The sequence below is a fragment of the Palaemon carinicauda genome, chromosome 16, assembly GCF_036898095.1.
Source record: "Palaemon carinicauda isolate YSFRI2023 chromosome 16, ASM3689809v2, whole genome shotgun sequence".
In the NCBI taxonomy this organism is placed as follows: Eukaryota; Metazoa; Arthropoda; class Malacostraca; order Decapoda; family Palaemonidae; genus Palaemon; species Palaemon carinicauda.
In genome coordinates this window covers 4,170,865-4,190,159 of record NC_090740.1, presented here as the reverse complement: position 1 = coordinate 4,190,159, position 19,295 = coordinate 4,170,865, and the positions used below count along the sequence as shown (strand labels likewise).

The window sequence follows — 19,295 nt, the reverse complement described above, 5'->3', positions numbered from 1 at the left end:
AACAAGACGTGGTTCTTTTTTACGTACTAAATGAGTTATCACTAGTTTGATTTCATTATTTAGATGGATATAAGGCCATGAGGATGTGTAATCTGCTCGTAAAATATTAATAAAACCAACTAGATATTTTCGAAACATGCTGAAAGAAGAACAAAGACGAATAAAGAAGAATAAGGAATGATAAAGAAAGAGATTTTGTCCTGGTTTGCGTTTCATACCGTGTCTATGTGGCATGACGTCACGAAGCAGTGCAAACGCCACAGACAACGGCCATCTTGTAGCAAGTGAGGGGAGGGACTTCATACCAATTCACCGTGTCTCTGTGTTGTTATTCGTGCGTCGAGAACTACCCAACTTTCACATAAAGAAGGAAACACAGTGAAGATGTCCACCATGAATCCGGAGTAGTGAGTATATCCTTAAAACCGACCCAAAATGCGATTGTTATTGTGGTGGCAAGGTCGATTCTCGTCTGCCCCTCTTCGATCACCTGATCGCTTTTTTGACGTTTGGGAAATGTGGAGGAAATCACTTAACTGCTTGTTTATCTCCTTCTCTTGGATTCTTAATTAATTATCCTGGTGTTGTTCGCCTTGCAATTAATATAGTTTGCTGTTTTGTTTGTTATTTATGTGGGAAAATTGTGAAAGGCGATGCTGCTGTCACAGTCAGCTGTGCCAAGGGGGGATGTCATTTAGGAATCAGCTGCTGCGCAATTCTTGGACAAAGATGATAATTTGGAAGTATTTTATTTGCCTATTCATTCAAGAATGATATCTCCTTACTAAATTCACCCTTTATGAACCCGAAAGGTCGAAATATAAGGCCCGATGTCTGTATGGTTAGGCTATCTAGAACAACGATAAGGTAGGCTAGTCTCTTGGGGGTTGCACCAGATTGGGACATGGTCACTTACACTTTTTCTACTTTTAACTATTTATATTTACTTAATCATTTTAAAAGCTCGTTTAAGGTCTATTTAGGTTATCTGAAGGCATTTTTTTTTGTTAAGAATTGGGAGTTGGCATATTAGGCCTCGACCAAATATATTTGTGTGGAAAACCGAGGAAGATACGTTAATATGAGACATAGGTTGGATAGACGGCAAGATACCTATTTGAGTATACCTGCGCAACTGGATCAGTTGTATATATCAATAATAGCGTGATCATTTAGCTTGAAGCATTACGATACCTCATATCCTCGGGAATTGATGCCTACGGTAGGGCAAAATCAGCTGTTTCCCCTAATTTAATCCTACTTCGGTGTATGAGTTTCTGTATTAATTAGTCAAGCTTTGAATAGTTTAATTCCAGCTGTATTTCCTATTAATAACCTAACCTGAGTATTCAGTCTCCTGGTAACTATCAATTAGGGTGGAATATTTAGAACGTGGTTTTGGTTAACTCTCGGCATCAATGTAGGCAATACAGTTATTTATTCCAATGTCTTGTCTTGTTTGAGTTCCCAGGTTAATGTACACCTAAAATTTAAAGCAATTGCTGAAGGTAAACATGATCGATGCACGTTTAGTTTTTTCTCAAAAATTAAGTAAGATAGTATAAGGCCAAGATTACATTAATTAGATTAAGTAGGGTTATGTTTTAGTACATTGTAAATTGAGAAGATAATGTATTACATTAGTATATAGTATTAGTACATCTTAGATATCAGTCTACGAGTTCTGTGGTGAAACTGTAGATTGCGTTGGCCTTTGTTTATACATACATACATATACTAAAGGCACTTCCCCCAATTTTGGGGGTTAGCCGACATCAACAAAGAAACATAACAAAAAGGGGACCTCTACTCTCTACGTTCCTCCAGCCTAACCAGGGACTCAGCCGAGTTCAGCTGGTACTGCCTTTGTTTATGAGAGAGCTTATTTTATGCTGCTCTGTTTTAGTAGGCTAGTAAACTTCCAATATTCTGTGTAGGTGTTGTTTAAATCTTCAGCTATACACCCTTACTAGTAAAATCGGAAACCAGACTGTCCCCCTTAACAATATTTTCTTTAAGGCTATCATAAAAGATATTCTCTTAATTGACTATACAGTATTCAGTGAATATATACTTTTTACTATCCAAATACATAAACCGTGTAATTTTCCTTCTCACTTACTATCTTGTGTTTTGCCCGTTTCTGACTGTGAATATGGGAGCAAACCACCTGTTCGTGAGTTTTCCTACTCACCTCATATGGAAACATTTAAGGGTGATCGATGTGAAACTGGGGTTTTGGGTATGGGATAACTTTTAAAAAAAGATGCTTTACAGCAGTAATAATGGTCAGAAATGCATAATAAACACAAGGTAACTAGTTGAAAAAAATATATGGTTCATTTTAGTGGCTGGAAATTAAAGTATTATAAATATCTATGGTTCACATTCTGTCCCTCTAATGGTTTTTGCTCCGCCGTGCCTTGCTACACTCGCAAAATAAACATCGCCTCACTGCGCCTACTTTCTGAAAGGCAGTACATAAATGTGCTGTGCATACCATCCCCGCTAGTCATTATTTAGTGAGAGCGTTTTCAACATAATCATATACCTTACCAAATTACACTAAATTTTGAAGTAGATTGTACTCCTCTCATAGAGACGTCTTAATGTGATGGTAGTCATGACGGAATTGAATGGGAGGGTGGGAATAATATCCGGTAACTTTTGCTGAGATAATTGGAAGCTCTTAGTTAGTATAAAGGTTGGGTAATGATTATATCCAACAATAAACAAAAGCGATTGCAAGCAACTCGTGCGCAGAGCTCATCCCTTTTCCCAAAAGTAAACAATGGACTTGGACAATGAAATAGTGTTTACAATTTGATAAATCAATGCATAAGTTACCTCAGCCCCATTAGCTATAAAGAGAAATATGTCAAACTTTCTTATAGTAAAATCCAGTTTCGCCAGAAGTTAATGTATCGTATGTTAACCCAGTATTCTTCATATTGTTGGTTTATTTATTTTTTTATTTTTTTACGGGTTTATTTCTCGCCCTCCGTCAGACACTAAAAGTCTGTTCAGGCGGGCCTTGGTGTGTGAAAAAATCATTTCTTTCCAGTTAATATTTTGCTCTGTATCTTATCAGTTATTTTGCTAGCATTTGTATTCAGTCTTAATAGTTTTCAGGTCACTATTATAACACTTTCTAAAAAGATAAGTCTTCAGGTTTTTCTTGAAAGCTGCCACATTTTTGCTATTCTTGACATCGAGTGGAAGGTCGTTGAAAAGTCTCGGTGCAGCATAACTGTTTGTTAGGTTTTATTATTATTAAATGCTAAGCTACAACCCTAGTTGGAAAAGCAGGATGCTATGCCCAGTGGCCCCAACTAGGAAAATAGCCCAGTGAGGAAAGGAAACAAGAAAAATAAAATATTTTAGGAATAACATTAAAATAAAATATTTTAGGAATACTGTAACATTAAAATAAAATATTTTAGGAATAACATTAAAATAAATATTTCCTATATAAACAATAAAACCTTCAATAAAACAAGGTGAAGAAAATCTACAGTAGATAGAACAGTGTGCCCGAGTGTACCCTCAAGCAAGAGAACTCTAACCCAAGACAGTGGAAGACCATGGTACAGAGGCTATAGCGCTATCCAAGAGAACAATGGTTTGATTTTGGAGTATCCTTCTCCTAGAAGAGCTGCATACCATAGCTAAAGTCTCTCTTCTACCCTCTAGCGGTAGTATCTCAACGTCCGGCTGGGGCCCTATCCAACCTGCTACTGCCTTCCTTCAACATTTAATTTTTTTTTTTTGACGTATTTTTGTATTGAAAATATTCAGTATATCCCCTTATTACTTTTATGGTTGCAATCTGTATTACTTAACACAATTTTGTCAACTATCCAATTGATGTTTTTTGAAAAAAATTTTGTTGACTAACCAACTGTTTGCAAAGAAAACCTCAAAGTATAGGGAGACAAGCAATGAATTTATCGTTAACCCTTTTACCCCCAAAGGACGTACTGGTACGTTTCACAAAAGCCATCCCTTTACCCCCATGGACGTACTGGTACGTTTCACAAAAGCCATCCCTTTACCCCCATGGACGTACCAGTACGTCCTTGCAAAAAATGCTATAAAATTTTTTTTTTCATATTTTTGATAATTTTTTTGAGGAAATTCAGGCATTTTCCAAGAGAATGAGACCAACCTGACCTCTCTATGACAAAAATTAAGCCTGTTAGTAATTTAAGAAAAATATACTGCAAAATGTGCTGGGAAAAAAATAACCCCCTGGAGGTTAAGGGTTGGAAATTTCCAAATAGCCTGGGGTTAAAAGGGTTAAGGAATTTTTGTCAACTATAAAATTGATGTTTTTTGAAAAAAATTTTATTGACTAACCAACTGTTTTGCAAAGAAAACCTCAAAGAACAGGGAGACAAGTGAAGAATTTATCGTTAATAAAAGTAGTGGAGTAATTAATGTATCTTAACTACTTGCATGTGTTGTAAGCGTAGAATGAGAGATGTGTAGGTGCTCACAGAAGTATGTGGAGAGAGAATGCTTTCACAATTACTTTAAAGAGGAATTTCTTGGAAGGGGAAGAACTTTCATCCCACAGTTGTAAGGCATCCTCTCCAAAATGTTAAAATAAAACAGCAAATCTATTTAGTGGTTTGTTCCTGACTGACTTGCTTAAAATATATTTGGATAATTTTTGTATGTGAACTATGTGTAATTCACTTTGAAATGAAGGGTGGTTCAAAATTCCCCCTTTGGGAGGGGGGGGGGGGGGGGGGGACAAGGCACACACTGTTCCAATTAAAGGACATGGGAGATAATCTGTTTAAACTGCGTGAATATGTTTTTCATGCCATAACTTTGTTTTTGGTGATGTTTTGAAGCTGTATAAGTGGTGTGTGTATACTGTATACACATTGTATGCTTGTATATCAAGCAGTGTGTACATATTTATATAGGTAAATATATTCTTTGATTTATATCAAAATACATTAACCATATTTTCCTACTCATTATTTTTTTTTTTTAACCTATTTTGGGCCATGAATATTGGGGACAAACCTTTTATTTTGAGTTTTTCTAAATCCACCACCACCATATAAATTCAATTAACCCTTTTACCCCCAAGATATTTGGAACTTTAAAACCCTTAACCCCCAGGTGTTTTTTTTTTTTTTTCAAGCACATTTTGCAATATATATTTTTTAAATTGCTCTAACAGCTTTAGTTTTTGTCATCGAGAGATCAGTTTGGTCTCATTCTTTTGGAAAATGCCCGAAGTTTTTCATAAAATTATCAAAAATATGCAAAAAATGTAAATAGCAGTTTTTTGCAAGGACGTACCGGTACGTCCATGGGGTTAAAGGGATGAGTTTTGTGAAATGGACGTACTGGTACGTTTCACAAAACTCATCCCTTTACCCCCATGGACGTACCGGTACGTCCATTGAGGGTAAAATAAAAGGGTTAGGAGGTATAGCAGTGGGCAACTGTGGTGTTTGAGTGGGGAAACTCTGAATACTAATAACAATCGTTGCAGCAATAGTAATGGTCATAAATCTTTAATAAACACAAGGTAACCAGCTGGGAAAATATATGGTTCATGTAAGTGACATGAAATTAAAGCACAGTATTATAGATTATATTTCGTCTAATGGTTTTTGCTCTGCTGTGAACTGCTTCACTTGATATTAAACGTTATGTCATTGTTCCTCTGTTCTTGTTCAGAGAAGCCATCCATAGAGGTTACCTATAATTAATCACATTCCTTAAATGGTCTCTTCTCTGTTGTGGCTCACTTCATTTGTAAATAAACATAATCTCACTGCTCCTCTGTTCTGGCAAGCGGTGTATGGATGTAGTGCGCACGCCGACTATGTCGGCCATTGCTTCAGTGATATTTTTAGCTTTCATATGAGTAACATTAACTATTCTGAACAAAGTGTTTTAAACATAATCAGTTTCCGAAATAGATGAAATTACACTAAATTTTGAAATGTAATGAACTTCCCTTTTGGATACGACTACTTGTTACGTAAGTCGTGCTGGAACTGAAGGGAGCTTGTGAAGACTAGGGCTGTTGTAGAGCATCATCAGGGAATTTACGCTTAAGTATCAGGAAGCTCTTAATGGGTTAATAAATCCAGGAAATTATTTGTCCCACAAAAATCAGAAAAGCTAGTAAAAGCAATTGCATGCGCAGTAACCCACAATCAATTGCCCAAAAGTAAACAATGTACTTAGAGAATAACGTGGTGTTCACATTTTAATGGAGTGCTGTGCAAGTTATGCCTCAGCCTCATAAATCATAGAGAAAATGCCAAAATAGCCAACACTTCCATTTCTTATAGCAAATTCCATTTAGGCTAGAAATTACCCATTTATGTGATGTGTGCATGTGTATACTGTATATAAATGTACAGTACAATAGTACCTCCTTAACCACAGCCAATACATTCCAAGACCGATCCTCCAGTGGTTACAGAGTTCCAAAGTTTAGATAAACTCTACTGTAGTGTGAAAGTTCTTTCTATAAAATAAAGTAAACTCCAATTGGGAAAATACGATAGGGAAGTGAACTATATGGAGCGTTATTAATATTACTGATAAAACTGTAGTACAGTACAGTAATATCCCACCTTACGTCGTTCATTGCTTCCAAGAAACTAGACAAAATCACACTCTAAAGTGACATATGTTCCCTTATGCATATTGAACATGTAAAAGTAATTATAACTTAGTAAAATTAAAAAAAAACAAATACCTACTAGAATAAGCTCTCTCTCTCTCTCTCTCTCTCTCTCTCTCTCTCTCTCTCTCTCTCTCTCTCTCTCTCTCTCTCTCTCTCTCTCTCTCTCTCCCCCCCTAGTAGAAAATAACAGGGACTCAAGTGTTGTTGTTATGTTGCCAGAAAATGGGAAACACTTTTTTTTTTTGTTTCTGTATAGCTGATAATGAAGATGCGTGGAAGTAGAATGAAGGCAGTTAGCTATCTAGCCATGATAGGGAACATTTAAGTACTGTACTAGGTAGATTAATAGAAAGGGTGGTTTAGTCGCAGTTTCATTTAGTTAAAGGTAAAATTTTTCTTATTAACATAGCACAATAAAGATTTTATTCCGACGTGTATGCAAACCTTTCCTACTTTGAAATTGAGATAGTCTTCAGCGGAGCTCGAACATCTGTTGAAATAGTTGATGGGGCAGTTAATGAAAGATAGGGAATGTGCCCTAGTCCCACAAAGACTCCTCATCTTGTTTTTAGCCAAGAGTACGGGCATCTTGTTGCATCCTATCCAAGGCTGTGTAATCTTTTTCTTATCTTTTAGTTTTAATGGTAGGTGATGCAGCTGTTTGTTAATAATTGAATGAAGCAAGAAGGCGTATGTTTGTGAATAAACAGTTGATAAGAAACCCTCTATAGTACATAGGAGTATAATTGACAACTAGTGACATAAGAAAGGCCAAGTATTTCTTAAATTTTGCAATTAGGCCCTCGATATCTTATTGACTTGCCTGTGAACTGTATCCGTAGCTCCCTCCCTCTCTGTTTGTAACCCCAGCCCTTGTGTCTCTATTGCGAGTGCCAGTGAGTATTCTGCCACTTACTCTTTTGTGGTTCTTGTCAGAATGACTAGTGCAGTTTCTCCCCTTGGGGAAGCTTCGTCACCCATAGTTTCTAGCGACTTCTCTGTGAAAGGATAATGTTGGTAAGCGGAAGAAGCGATTCACTCCCTTTGATCTTCTAATCCGTCTTCCTCGTCCTTCTCCTATGCTGATTCTGAGATGAATAAAAAAACTAGAATTCCAGATATGCCAGTTCTAGTCACAAGATATAGCTCTTGACTGCACTGCCTTTCCTTCAGGTGGTGGTGGACAATACTTGGGTGAGACAGATATGCAGGCCCGTGTCCACCTCAGGTCAGTCTTGTGTTGGAAGAGCTTGTGCACTCCTGCACTTTTCCTACCTAGATGGTGGACACGGGTCACTTTTTTAAGCAGTGTAATCTATTGCTGTATCCCATGTTTAAAAGAGTGAACCTATTGATGGTTGCTTAGACCTCGCCTTCCTCTGCCATGCCCCCCCCCTTTTTTTTTTTCCCTCATCCTTTTTTTTTATTCTGATGCTGCTTTTGATAAAAAGAATTAGAAGTAGTTATACTAGTTGAGGATGTTCAGGAGGGACAGTTATGGTCAGAAGAATAGACTTTATTTTTACGTGGAGGTGGATAGCACCAGGTACCATTGCAGGATGATGCATGCCCACTCAGGGCTGATACATGGCCCTCAGGGACTAATACATGGTTTTTTCATTCACGGCTCCCAGGCTGGACCAATACCCCTCACACCACCCAGCCAATGCATACCCCATGGTCTTTTCCACGGGCTGTCGTGACTGCAGCAACATCACTTCTCCTTTTGAGGGTGAGGAGTGTATGGATGACACTTGGGCAATTCCTTTGCCCATGGCAGAAGGGGACTGTAGCCAGTATCGTGGCTGCCCGTCACAACTCGTAGGGCTGTGACCTGGCTTCTCCTAGCTACCCAGTAACCTGATGAGATACAGTAGATTTATAGGCCCAGCAGGTCTGTGTACACCTTCTGTTGGTCATGTGTTGAAAGAGCTAGGGTGCTCAACTTAACCTTTCCTACCTAAATGATGGACTACAGTTACTGCTCCTTCCTTGAGGGGGGAGGTGGTACTACAGTATCCCATATGGAGAAGACGACACCACTTTTGGTCATGTCTGTGCGCAGCTGACAGCCACTAGATGGTACTAAAAGATCCTCGGGTATGGGGTCAATGCTTCTATTTGCCTCCATCAGAGGAATGAGTACGGGGTACTTCTGTCTTGGCTTTCATCAGTGCAAGAGATGCTCTCCTTACTGATGATTACCAGCTAGGGCCTGTATCAGTCTCCATTGCAGGTTCTTTTAGTAAAAACATTAATTTGTTTTTCCTCAGTATATAAACCAGTTCGGTCTTAGAGGGACTTCCTACCCACTATATTTGAGCCTCCTTATTTTTAAGAACAAGTGATTTACCGGCTTATATTTTTCTATGACTTATAAATGAGCCTCATTATTTTTAATAAAGTGATTTACGGGTTTATATTTTTTATAACTATCAAAAGTTCAATAGCAGTAGTTGAATCAGTGGGTAAGGAGAATTTACTATAATTATCATGGATAACATAGCATATAGTGTGTACATTATATTTGAGTTACTATCATTTCTGTAGGTTTTGTTTAATTTGGTTGCTTTCAGCTAGTGCTCTTATTAAGTGTCTTGTCCCATACAGTTATTATTCTTAAAAATGGAGTATTATATTGCAATACTGTATGTATTTATTAAAGTGGTTATAATTGAATATCATGACATTGTAATTAATAAATTTTCTCTCCTTTCAGTGATTATTTGTTCAAGCTCCTCTTAATCGGTGACAGTGGTGTTGGAAAGTCTTGTCTACTGTTAAGATTCGCTGTAAGTATATATACACAGTACTTCTGTATTGTCGGTTATTTACAAATGCTCTTTAACACTATTCTTATGAATTATATTGTACTATTTCTTTTAAAGGTTATTTCAGGCTTTTTTTAGATCACAATCTTTCACTCATAGTTTTACCATATGTCTGTAGGTTATTAATTAAAGTATTGTGGTATCTTAGGTTGAACTTAATTTTTTTTCAAAACTGTTTGAACATAGGTTCAAATTCCCTATAAGAAGGAATGAAAATTGCATTTATTGATTCCCCATTAAAGGTTGCTTCTAGTGTGGGCCATTTTTAAATAAAGTTTTCTATATTACAGTTTAGTACGTAAAAATTTACTAAAAACAATAAAAAGTTATGATTGATAGAATAATTAAATGGACATGAAATACAGTAAATGAACAGAAACGTCTCTTTGCCTGTTGTAAATCAATTTGATGACTTTGAGTTGAAGGTGGCAAGTAGCAGAGGTGGTGGTGTTAGTGTTGCTTGAAAAATCCCCTTCCATGAAACATTGGGAAACTCTATCTGAGGTTCTTTCTCTTCCTTGGCATTTGAGGAGCATTTTACTTTAGTATGACCGATTCCATGCATTACCATTATGAAAATTAGCCTGCTCTTCTCGCTATTGCCTTCTCTGGATATTTTTTCTACAAAGTTTTATAACTCGGCCCATGTTTCCATCATGTCCTTTATCACTGAACTATAGTCAATTTCTTTTAGCGATGCAGATCTGCACCGACTCACAGCAGTGCTCTTTTAGCTCAGAAAAGTTTCCTGATCGCTGATTGGTTGGACGAGATAATTCTAACCAATCAGCGATCAGGAAAATTTTCCGAGCTAAAAGGGCACCGCGGCGAGTCGGTGCAAATCTGCCTTGATAAAAGAAATGGACTATAGGCTAGTATCCCTTCTCTCCTCTTTCTCCTGAAGACATGTACTCTTTTACCTTTTGATAATCAAAAAAAAAAAAAAATACATAATAGTTATTAGAACGATGGTTTGCTGATCTGATCTAGACGAGAGCTATATGCATAAAGGGGTTACCTTTGTCCTGGTTTATACAGGATCTTTTCCAAGTTGTTCAATCTCTGGGGCAATAAATGTTTGAATTTTTTATTTTTATCATTAAATTGTTTAGAGTTCTTGGGCATTTGATCTTTGTTGTATTAATATATTCCCATTATTCCCTTTCTTTACTTAATATTCCTGATGCTGTTTTAATTATTTATTGTATTTTCATTAAATAGTTTTTCTCATCAGTGTCTATTTCTAAGTGGGTTATTCTTTTAAAATTCTAAGGGTGTTGTTTTGATCCTTTTAGGTATTCGTGCTAACTATTGTGAAGTTTTATTTCTTAAGTGTTATGTCATAAGGCCATCAGTTCTTATCTCCAGTCTTTGCTGTTTTGTAATCTGAAACGTAGATTTATTTTATTGCTAATAAAATTGTTAATTTTACCGTTCATTCCCTATAACTTCATATCAGAACTACTTTTTTAAATACATCTATTTTATTACATCCTACGGAATCAAAAAGTTTATGGTGAATCACGTTGGGGTGAAGGTCTGGAGGTTGTATATTGTGCCTAGTAAAAGAGAAAATGTTGAAGCAGATAGTTTAGTCTGTAACAAGTGTTTTTTGGCTTTAAAATAATTTAATTGTGCAATACCTAGCTCATTGTTCAAAAAAAAAAATTTTTATAACATATAGGTACTTATTGTTAAAGGGAAATTTCATAATATAGACGCTGATAGAAGAAACTATCTAAACTGGGTAAGTAGGGTTCATACTACAGTACAGTACCATTACCTTGTAGTTATTTTAGTAGTCATATATTGTTAGTATCATCTCGCTGGTGAAGGAAGCTCTCAGGATGAATGAAGTAACATGGTGCTTCTCAATCAGTTGTGGATTTTCTTATAACAGGAGTACTTGGCACATTTGGTATACAATTGCACTACCCATAAAGAGTACAAAGAGCAATCGACAATTTTGCATTGGGTATTTTGAAATGTTGCTGTTTTAAGAAGCAAGAGGTATTTCACCACTATCCCTGCTAGGGAACAATGGCTAAAGGCAGCCATCTTGATAATTACAAGTTTAGATGATGATGATAAGAATTTCAATATTAGTTTCCAACCAATATACTGTACTCTATCGGTATACCCAGGATAAGTTGTTTTAGTTACTTGAATTTTATAATTATAAGATATTTTGTGTACAGTATTGAAAGAGATTTGGTGACATAACCTGTACCTTGTCTTGGTCTGTTGACTTTTTGTCTTTTCAGGTCGCTGTACCGTTGGAAAAAGGTTTGAACAATCTAGGTTTTTATTTTGATAATTGGTAGCACAAATAATCCTTTATTCCAATTTGATATTAGCTATGTTTAAAGTATGTGTTTGAAGGTATGTATAAAGTTTTCTCAAAATCTGGTGGTTCTACATACTGTATTGGTTAAATAGCCTCAATAATATTTAATATTAACTCTGAAAGTTAGAGTAGATTTGAAGCAGTACCCCTGAAAATGTTAGGTATTTAAGAAAAAGTTTACGCAATATGATGTATAAAGTATTGTAGTCCCAACAAACTAAAACCACCCATGTAGTGTAAAATTTTTGTGACCTTGGTGTAATTTATTGGAATGGTTTATTGATTAATTTTTAAAACATTGCTTTGAAGGCCTGATACTCATTGCTAGGTTCTACAGTAATTTAAGAAAAAAAACTTACAGTATTAAGAATTACTTAAAAAAATGGTTAATTTTTTATTACAAGTCCAACTTGTTTGTTTTCTAAACTGCATCATTTGTTTAGTTGACCATTTTTGAGGATTTACTGGCTAAGAATTGCATTATTTTTTGTTACGGGTAAAATGGTTTTTCAAACTAAGTTTATGAAACAAATTAAGGGCTAAAGTTGTTTGCTCACACCAAATACAAGTTCTTTTATGCTCTTCAGTCACTACCATGTTATATTAGGAAAAATAGGTATAATTTACTTTAAACTCGATGACTACTGTTCAAGGAAAAGAATGAACAGATGAGCAATTGTTTGTTGGAAGCTCTTGATCCACTTGTTCACAAGTGATTTCCTGATTGTTGGCAGCCGTTGTGTCCGTGTCTTCGTTTCTTATCAGTCTTGTCAATTGGCGTAGGAGAGGCACAGTGTCCTAGCTATATGGAAAAGTGGTGGATAACATAGATATACGTATATTAGTTTTGAGTTGGTGAACCTGGTACTACTAACTCCTTATAGCTTATGATTGGAAGGTAAGTTTTGGAATACATTAATTACTCGTAGTATTATTCCTTTTTCTCAAAATAGTAAAAAAAAAAACAAAAACAAGTCAGGATAGTAAGGCAGTTTAAGGAGCCAAGTAGCCAATATATTTCCATTTAACTCCTGGATAATTGGCATAAGTAGAGCTGTTTTTTAATAGTTCAGGTTTTTTTGTGGTGCCAAAATTTCTTTTTAGAGTATTTAGTGTCAGAGATTACTATTTTTGTGTAGTACAGAGACCAGTATGGGTTATGTAGCCATAAATGCAAGGTTGGCCAGTTTGAGTAAAAGCATACTCGAGAGTCCATTATTGATTCTATTGAACGTTAAAGGTATGTATACATTGCACCTTTTATGCCACTTGCCTTTAGGTTAGATTCTACTACAAGAGTGTTGTAATAACTATTTTTACTCGATAAGTAAAAACCTTTTTTTCTTTTCCTTTGACAGGATGATACCTACACAGAATCTTACATCAGCACGATAGGCGTAGATTTTGTAAGTATATATAAACCTGCCATGTTAACTAAGGATAAAGTTTACATCGTACACATTTTTTTCAGTTTTACACCATTTTCTATGTTAATTGTTGTACTACTACTAGTACAGTATTTCATAATTTATAAAAACTACAATTAATGTTAGAGTATGTTTTTTTTTGTCTTGCACAAAAATTGTGTATATTGATTAGTTTTTAAACTAAAGTATAGCCTTCCATTTGGGAAAAGGACGGAGTATTCAAGTTTTAAATATCTAATTATCTTTTCATGTAATCGTGGTTTTCCTATTCTACAATATGCTATTGTAGTATTATTTTTAGAACTGTAAAGCCATCCTTATGAGTGGTAAGATTTTTAGCATGGTCTGGTTATACCATTGTAATCATAACTGTAGGTTACCTATGCTATTCTCAGTTTGACATTCTTGTCTCTCCCAACTGATTAAGTATTTGACACCTCATTACAACCATATTAAAACACTACTATTGAAATTTTTAAAATTTGTGTGCAATATTGCTTTAATCTTCAGTGATTATATTTTTTAGGCTATCCATTTATAATTGTCATTATTTGGATTTTTAATTTTTTACATTCAAAAGGCATTCACATTCACTTGTTCTTTCCAGAAAATTCGAACAATTGAGTTAGACGGTAAGACGATCAAACTTCAAATCTGGGACACGGCTGGTCAAGAACGATTCCGAACAATTACATCATCGTACTATCGTGGAGCTCATGGCATCATAGTTGTATATGACACTACAGATCAGGTCAGTCACTTTTTCCCCGAGTTTCAGTTGCGTATAAAAGTTCTAGCATATGTATAGAGGCCTAATGTAAAGTCTACTTCAGTATCGTAGTTTACACAGAAATGCAATACAGTAGACAAGACTTAGGAATTTTAGTACAGTAGTGCCCTATTCCTGGAACAATTTTGTCAGTATCTGAGGCATTTAAAGAACTGCAAACTGAGACGCCATGTTTACTATTGTTTTCTTTTGTAATTGATTCGTCTTTAGTTGTCAATTATTTTAATAAAAATTTTACTTAATGGATACTCAATAATTCTAAAATTAGCTGATAATAGATGTTAATTCATTGTAGTTTAATCCTAAAACTGATTTGAATTAGACTTTTCAAAGTCCTGAAAATCAGTACTTGTATAAACAATTTCATCTACGAGTCATGCGTGGCAGTGCACCCTTTTAAAGCTGTCTAAAGGTACATGATTTCTGGGAGGATGGATGTTGCATTTTTTTTTTCTCATGTTTTCTGTATATTATGCTTCTATTTTAAGTTTTGAAACCATTTGAAGACCTTTTAAACGTGACAAGTTAGTGAATTTATCATTAATGATTAAAAAAAAAAATGTGAACCTAACAGTGGCGAAAAATTTCTGTAGTTATTAAACCTGATCAAATGGGCACATGTGATATGAGGGACTTACGTTTGTATAGTTAGGAAAAATATAAATTACATTTCAATTTGTGATATTTATTTGTGTGTGCAATACAGTATCATACTATACCTGAATATTTCGACAATACTTCAGCTTCCATGGAAAAAATCTAGTTTCCAGAAGTAGAGGCCTTTGATGATCTGAATAAAATAAAGAAATTAAGTACTGTACAATAAGAGAATAATTTCTAATAAGAAAATATTACATGTCCATATAAAATCAAGCCTTCTCTTGACCTAAATTGTTGATGCCTGTAAAAGGTAAGACTAATGTTATTGTTTGATTTCAGGAATCCTTTAATAATGTAAAGCAGTGGCTACAAGAAATAGACAGATATGCCTGTGAAAATGTTAACAAGTTATTAGTAGGAAATAAGTGTGACCTTACTCACAAGAAAGTAGTTGACTATCAAACAGCCAAGGTGAGTTTTTGTCGTGATAATTTGCTCATTATTAGCTAAATGTTTTATTTTTTTTCATCTTGGGGGACTAATACTGTACCGTAATTAATGATTAAAACTTCTGACAATAGCAAACTATCACTACTGATAATACAGTAAAACAGTATTTTACATTTTTGTATATAAAAGTTAAAAGATGGCATTTCATATAAAACATGGATAACTAATTTAAAACAGACATGCCAGATTCAGAATGGAACCTAGATGTTGAAAGCATAAACGGAGAGCCTAGTGCAGTGTATAAAATATCATGTATTGATGATGCTTTTTAATAAAAATTTTCCTTATTGATTTATAAACAGTGATTATTAGTAGAACAGCTTGTATAGCTTATATAGGAATACTGTAGGAAATATTGTATTGCAATGTTTCGAGAGTTCTGCTAAGTTACGAACCATCGTTATTTCAGATTTACGGTTGCATAATTTTTCTTTTGAAGATGTTAGAGAACTAATCAAGTAGGTTTTTCAAAGGGTAGTCAAGATGCTGTCACAAAGCCATGATTTCTATAATCTATTTGCATGTAGTCTCCCATGATCATCCTGTTGTGATCATTAAAGGATTACCACCTTTTCTCAACAAAGAACAAAGTAATTTAGACCACCACCAAAAGAAAAAGGAACTGAATTAACTAATTGTAGGTATGATATTTACCATACAGTATTCTGAAGAAGAAATTGCTCCTGTATCCTTGTTAAACAATAGTTTGCCACTGAATTTATCATTGGTTAGATCTTTACTAAATGCATATTGAACTGTTAAGTAAATTAAGAAAAATTACTATTATTGATAGGCAACAATTATACTTTTTTTGTGCTTATGATATTACAAGGTACCAAAAGAGAGCCTATTGTGACAATGCTAGTGTATTTAGTTTGCTCATTATTTTGCTGAAGACGACCAAGATCGTCCTTACTCTCTGAGAGTTTTAGTGGTCCTAAGTATTTGGAATGATTTTTTTTAGTGTACATACAATGATGATATAAGACTTGCTCATATGGATAATTCAGGAATTAAACATATATCTTGTAAACTTCTCCGTTCAGGAATTAAAATATTTCTTGTAAAATTTTCACTTGCCGATGAATTAAAATATTGCTTTAAACTTTTCACTTGCTAATGAGTTTATTTGGAATTCTTGACCACAAATTTGTTAATTTTTTGTTTAAATCCTTAGCTGTGGCAATTCCTCCTTACCAGTTAAAAGAATGTGTCTTTAATCAAAGATTCTGATCGTAGGGGTTATTACATATTGTATCTGTTTCCAGGAATATGCTGATTCCTTGGGGATTCCATTCCTTGAAACCTCTGCAAAGAATGCCACCAATGTTGAGCAGGCCTTCATGACGATGGCTGCTGAGATAAAGAATCGAATGGGACCACCGTCAGGTGCTGCGGGAGCCGCACAGGGAGTCAAGATTAGTCCTACTGCTCCTGTTGAAGCTCAATCAGGAGGAGGCTGCTGTTGAACACGTTCATAGGTATGGAATTGGTTTTCTTGAAGATTGAGTTGGAAAAACTTTATTAAACAAGTTTCGTTTATGCTGATTTCACAATTCAAGTGTGTGGAATACTAAGGTGATTTATTCACGAGATCTTTTAAGTAGTCATGTTGCATATACAGTATACAAAATGACCTTGTTATATGTTAGCGCACAGCCCCCAAAGTCATATTAGTTGGTATCCTAGTATATATGCAAGTAATGGTTTTTTTTTTTTTATTGTAAACAGAAATGGATTTCCTCATTGATGTTGAAATTTAGAATTTTGTCGGTTTCGAGTAATGAAATATTTATGCTTGGTTATCAGAAAATCAGAAGGTATATTTTAAATCTTCCATCAGATTTTCTTTAAATTCATCTAAAGTTAGAATCTTAAATTTAAAAGAATTTAGGTATAATAAAGATGCCATCTGGAAAATCGGTCTTTGTTACTTCTTTTGGAAATTGCGACCGTAGATCTAGCTACTTCTACCTGTAGTTATTGCCCTGATCAATTATACTATGTACATGAGTTTGTTTTGATTTGTAATATAGTACATGGAAAAAGTAAGAGCAGTTTATCTAGTGATAAACTTTGGGTATGTTGTACAGAGAAAATTTGTTTTAAGTGAGACTTGTGCTTAATTCATTGAAATATATACTTTAGCTTTATCTGCATGGCTCTGCACATTTAGACGTCTACACATTGCTGTATAGCATAATTGCATAGCAATTTAAAAAGCTTAGCTTATTTTAATTCTGGTTATATCAAGAGCCTGATGATTCTTTTGGTTTGGGAATGCTGAAAGAGTTGTCCCTGTTCTTGATGTTTAGTCGAGAGATGGAGAACCTTTAAGAGTAAATTATTTTCTTATTTTCAGGCTAACATCCAAGTTGAAGAGGTCTTCGAGGCAAATAGTAAATACTGTATCTTCACTTAAATTAACTTGAAATTGTGAAGGGTATGGTGCAGATTGAATTGGTCAACAACACGACTGATATAAAAGGCTGTAGTGTGATTTTGGATTTATAAAAATGAAAGGCCCTGTGCTTTTTTGGCAGGTGATAAAAACTAGAATGTTTTTAATTTTTTTTTTTTTCTCTTCTCCCCTGCTGCCCCACATATTTGGTATATGATGGCTAACATTGGAAAAGACATACCTTTCCTAATTGAAAGTTCTGTGGAACTGTAAAATATTTTGTTTTTTATTTAACATGGGATTCATAACCTCTCATCAACATTAATTGTTGAATAGTGGAGTACTTTGTTTATATAAGGAATTTTACATCGAGCAATGCGGACACTATCCAGTTTTTCCCCATTTTGAAGCGGAGAAGTTCCGAGCTCGCACATGATGTCGAACACCGTTACTACATCCTGTCTTTGGAAGCGGATCAATGGCTGAACACTAGGTCCAAGTGCTGAACTGATTACTGTATCTTATTTATGGAGGCACGAAAGTGATCATTTCTAATTTATGGGAGGTACGAAAGTGATGTTGAGATAATTGTTGTAGCTCTTTTTGCATATATTTTAGTGGAATGCTATTAATCAACTTCCCATGTGCTTTTTTTTTTCATTTTTTTTTAATTGTATAATTTCTTTGGGTATATAACTTTTGTAAGTTTTCTGTCAAGTGGAATATGATATAGTATTATATAAACCTTAATAGAAATTGGGATCTCGATATATATTTTTTTTGAAGCAAGTTGCTGCTGTAACATCATTAGATACACATTTGGTCTATTTTGCATATTAGTATCACTTGCTCCTCTTCTGTTACATAGCTAGGCTATCCCACAAGCATGCTAATTATATGCAGCACATTTGCGTTATGGGAAAACAATGTTAAACCTACAGGCTTAAAGAAATTGGTTCTAACTTTTATTTTGTCAAACCCAGCTAATGTGCACACTTACCTTTTTGATATAGGCATTGTATATTAGATAGCTAGTAGTTTCATTGTTTTTTTTAACAGTTGTAGTGAATTTCTCCTATAAAAATTCTTTAAGAGGTTTTGAGACTTTTATTGTTGATAGTTTGAAAGTGAAGAGAATATTTTAAGAGGGCTGTGTGCACTTTAGTGGCTTTATATAGTGAAATGATGAGGCCATTCCATCTCTTTTTCTATTGATCGAATCTGACTTGTATATGAATGAATGAATGTTTCACAAGTAAACTATGTAAAAAGAAGTTTGGTCTTTTACTTGAACTCTATATCAGTTTCCTATCATGATGCATATGGAAATTCGTAAGGTGAGGGGTAAGTACTACAATTACATCTTGTATATATACTTGCCATTTACCAACCAAGAAAGGTGTGAAAGAAATTTTCTTTTTCTTGGCTCTTGTTTGACCAAGGAATACTACTACTACAAATGCAATCCTAGGTCTACAGTGAATACCCAATGCCATTTTATTCCTACAAAAAATCAAACTCGTCATTTATAATGGGTATACAGTACTCTGAAGCTGGTGAAGAAGAATCCTTTAAGGATCTGGCAACCATTATAGCATGCCCTACTCTCCTGCGTGTCGGGTAAACAGGCTCTGGCTTAAAGCATGGAACCCACTCATTCTGCAGTCGTCCGTTGTTGGCTTGCTATTTTTATATTGCTTTGTGTTAATTTTCTCTTTC

At 34.9% G+C, this 19,295-nt stretch overlaps 1 protein-coding gene across 1 annotated transcript; it reads left to right on the top strand.

Annotated features, from left to right (window-relative positions):
• The first annotated feature begins 240 nt into the window (after positions 1-240).
• Rab1 (RAS oncogene family member Rab1) lies at positions 241-18,850 on the top strand. Its single transcript, XM_068389550.1, has 7 exons — positions 241-407; positions 9,390-9,462; positions 13,207-13,254; positions 13,883-14,026; positions 15,005-15,136; positions 16,444-16,656; positions 17,538-18,850. Exons 1-6 carry the CDS (start codon positions 385-387, stop codon positions 16,642-16,644), a joined length of 621 nt encoding a protein of 206 aa, XP_068245651.1. The 5' UTR covers positions 241-384; the 3' UTR covers positions 16,645-16,656; positions 17,538-18,850.
• Positions 18,851-19,295: the final 445 nt, after the last annotated feature.

Bases quoted from the DNA above. Each gene is read 5' to 3' on its own strand.
- Rab1 (XM_068389550.1), top strand. From the start codon at position 385: ATGTCCACCATGAATCCGGAGTA. The intron at 408-9,389 runs GTGAGTATATCC...CTCTCCTTTCAG, and splicing joins TCCACCATGAATCCGGAGTA to TGATTATTTGTTCAAGCTCC. The intron at 9,463-13,206 runs GTAAGTATATAT...TTCCTTTGACAG, and splicing joins GTCTACTGTTAAGATTCGCT to GATGATACCTACACAGAATC.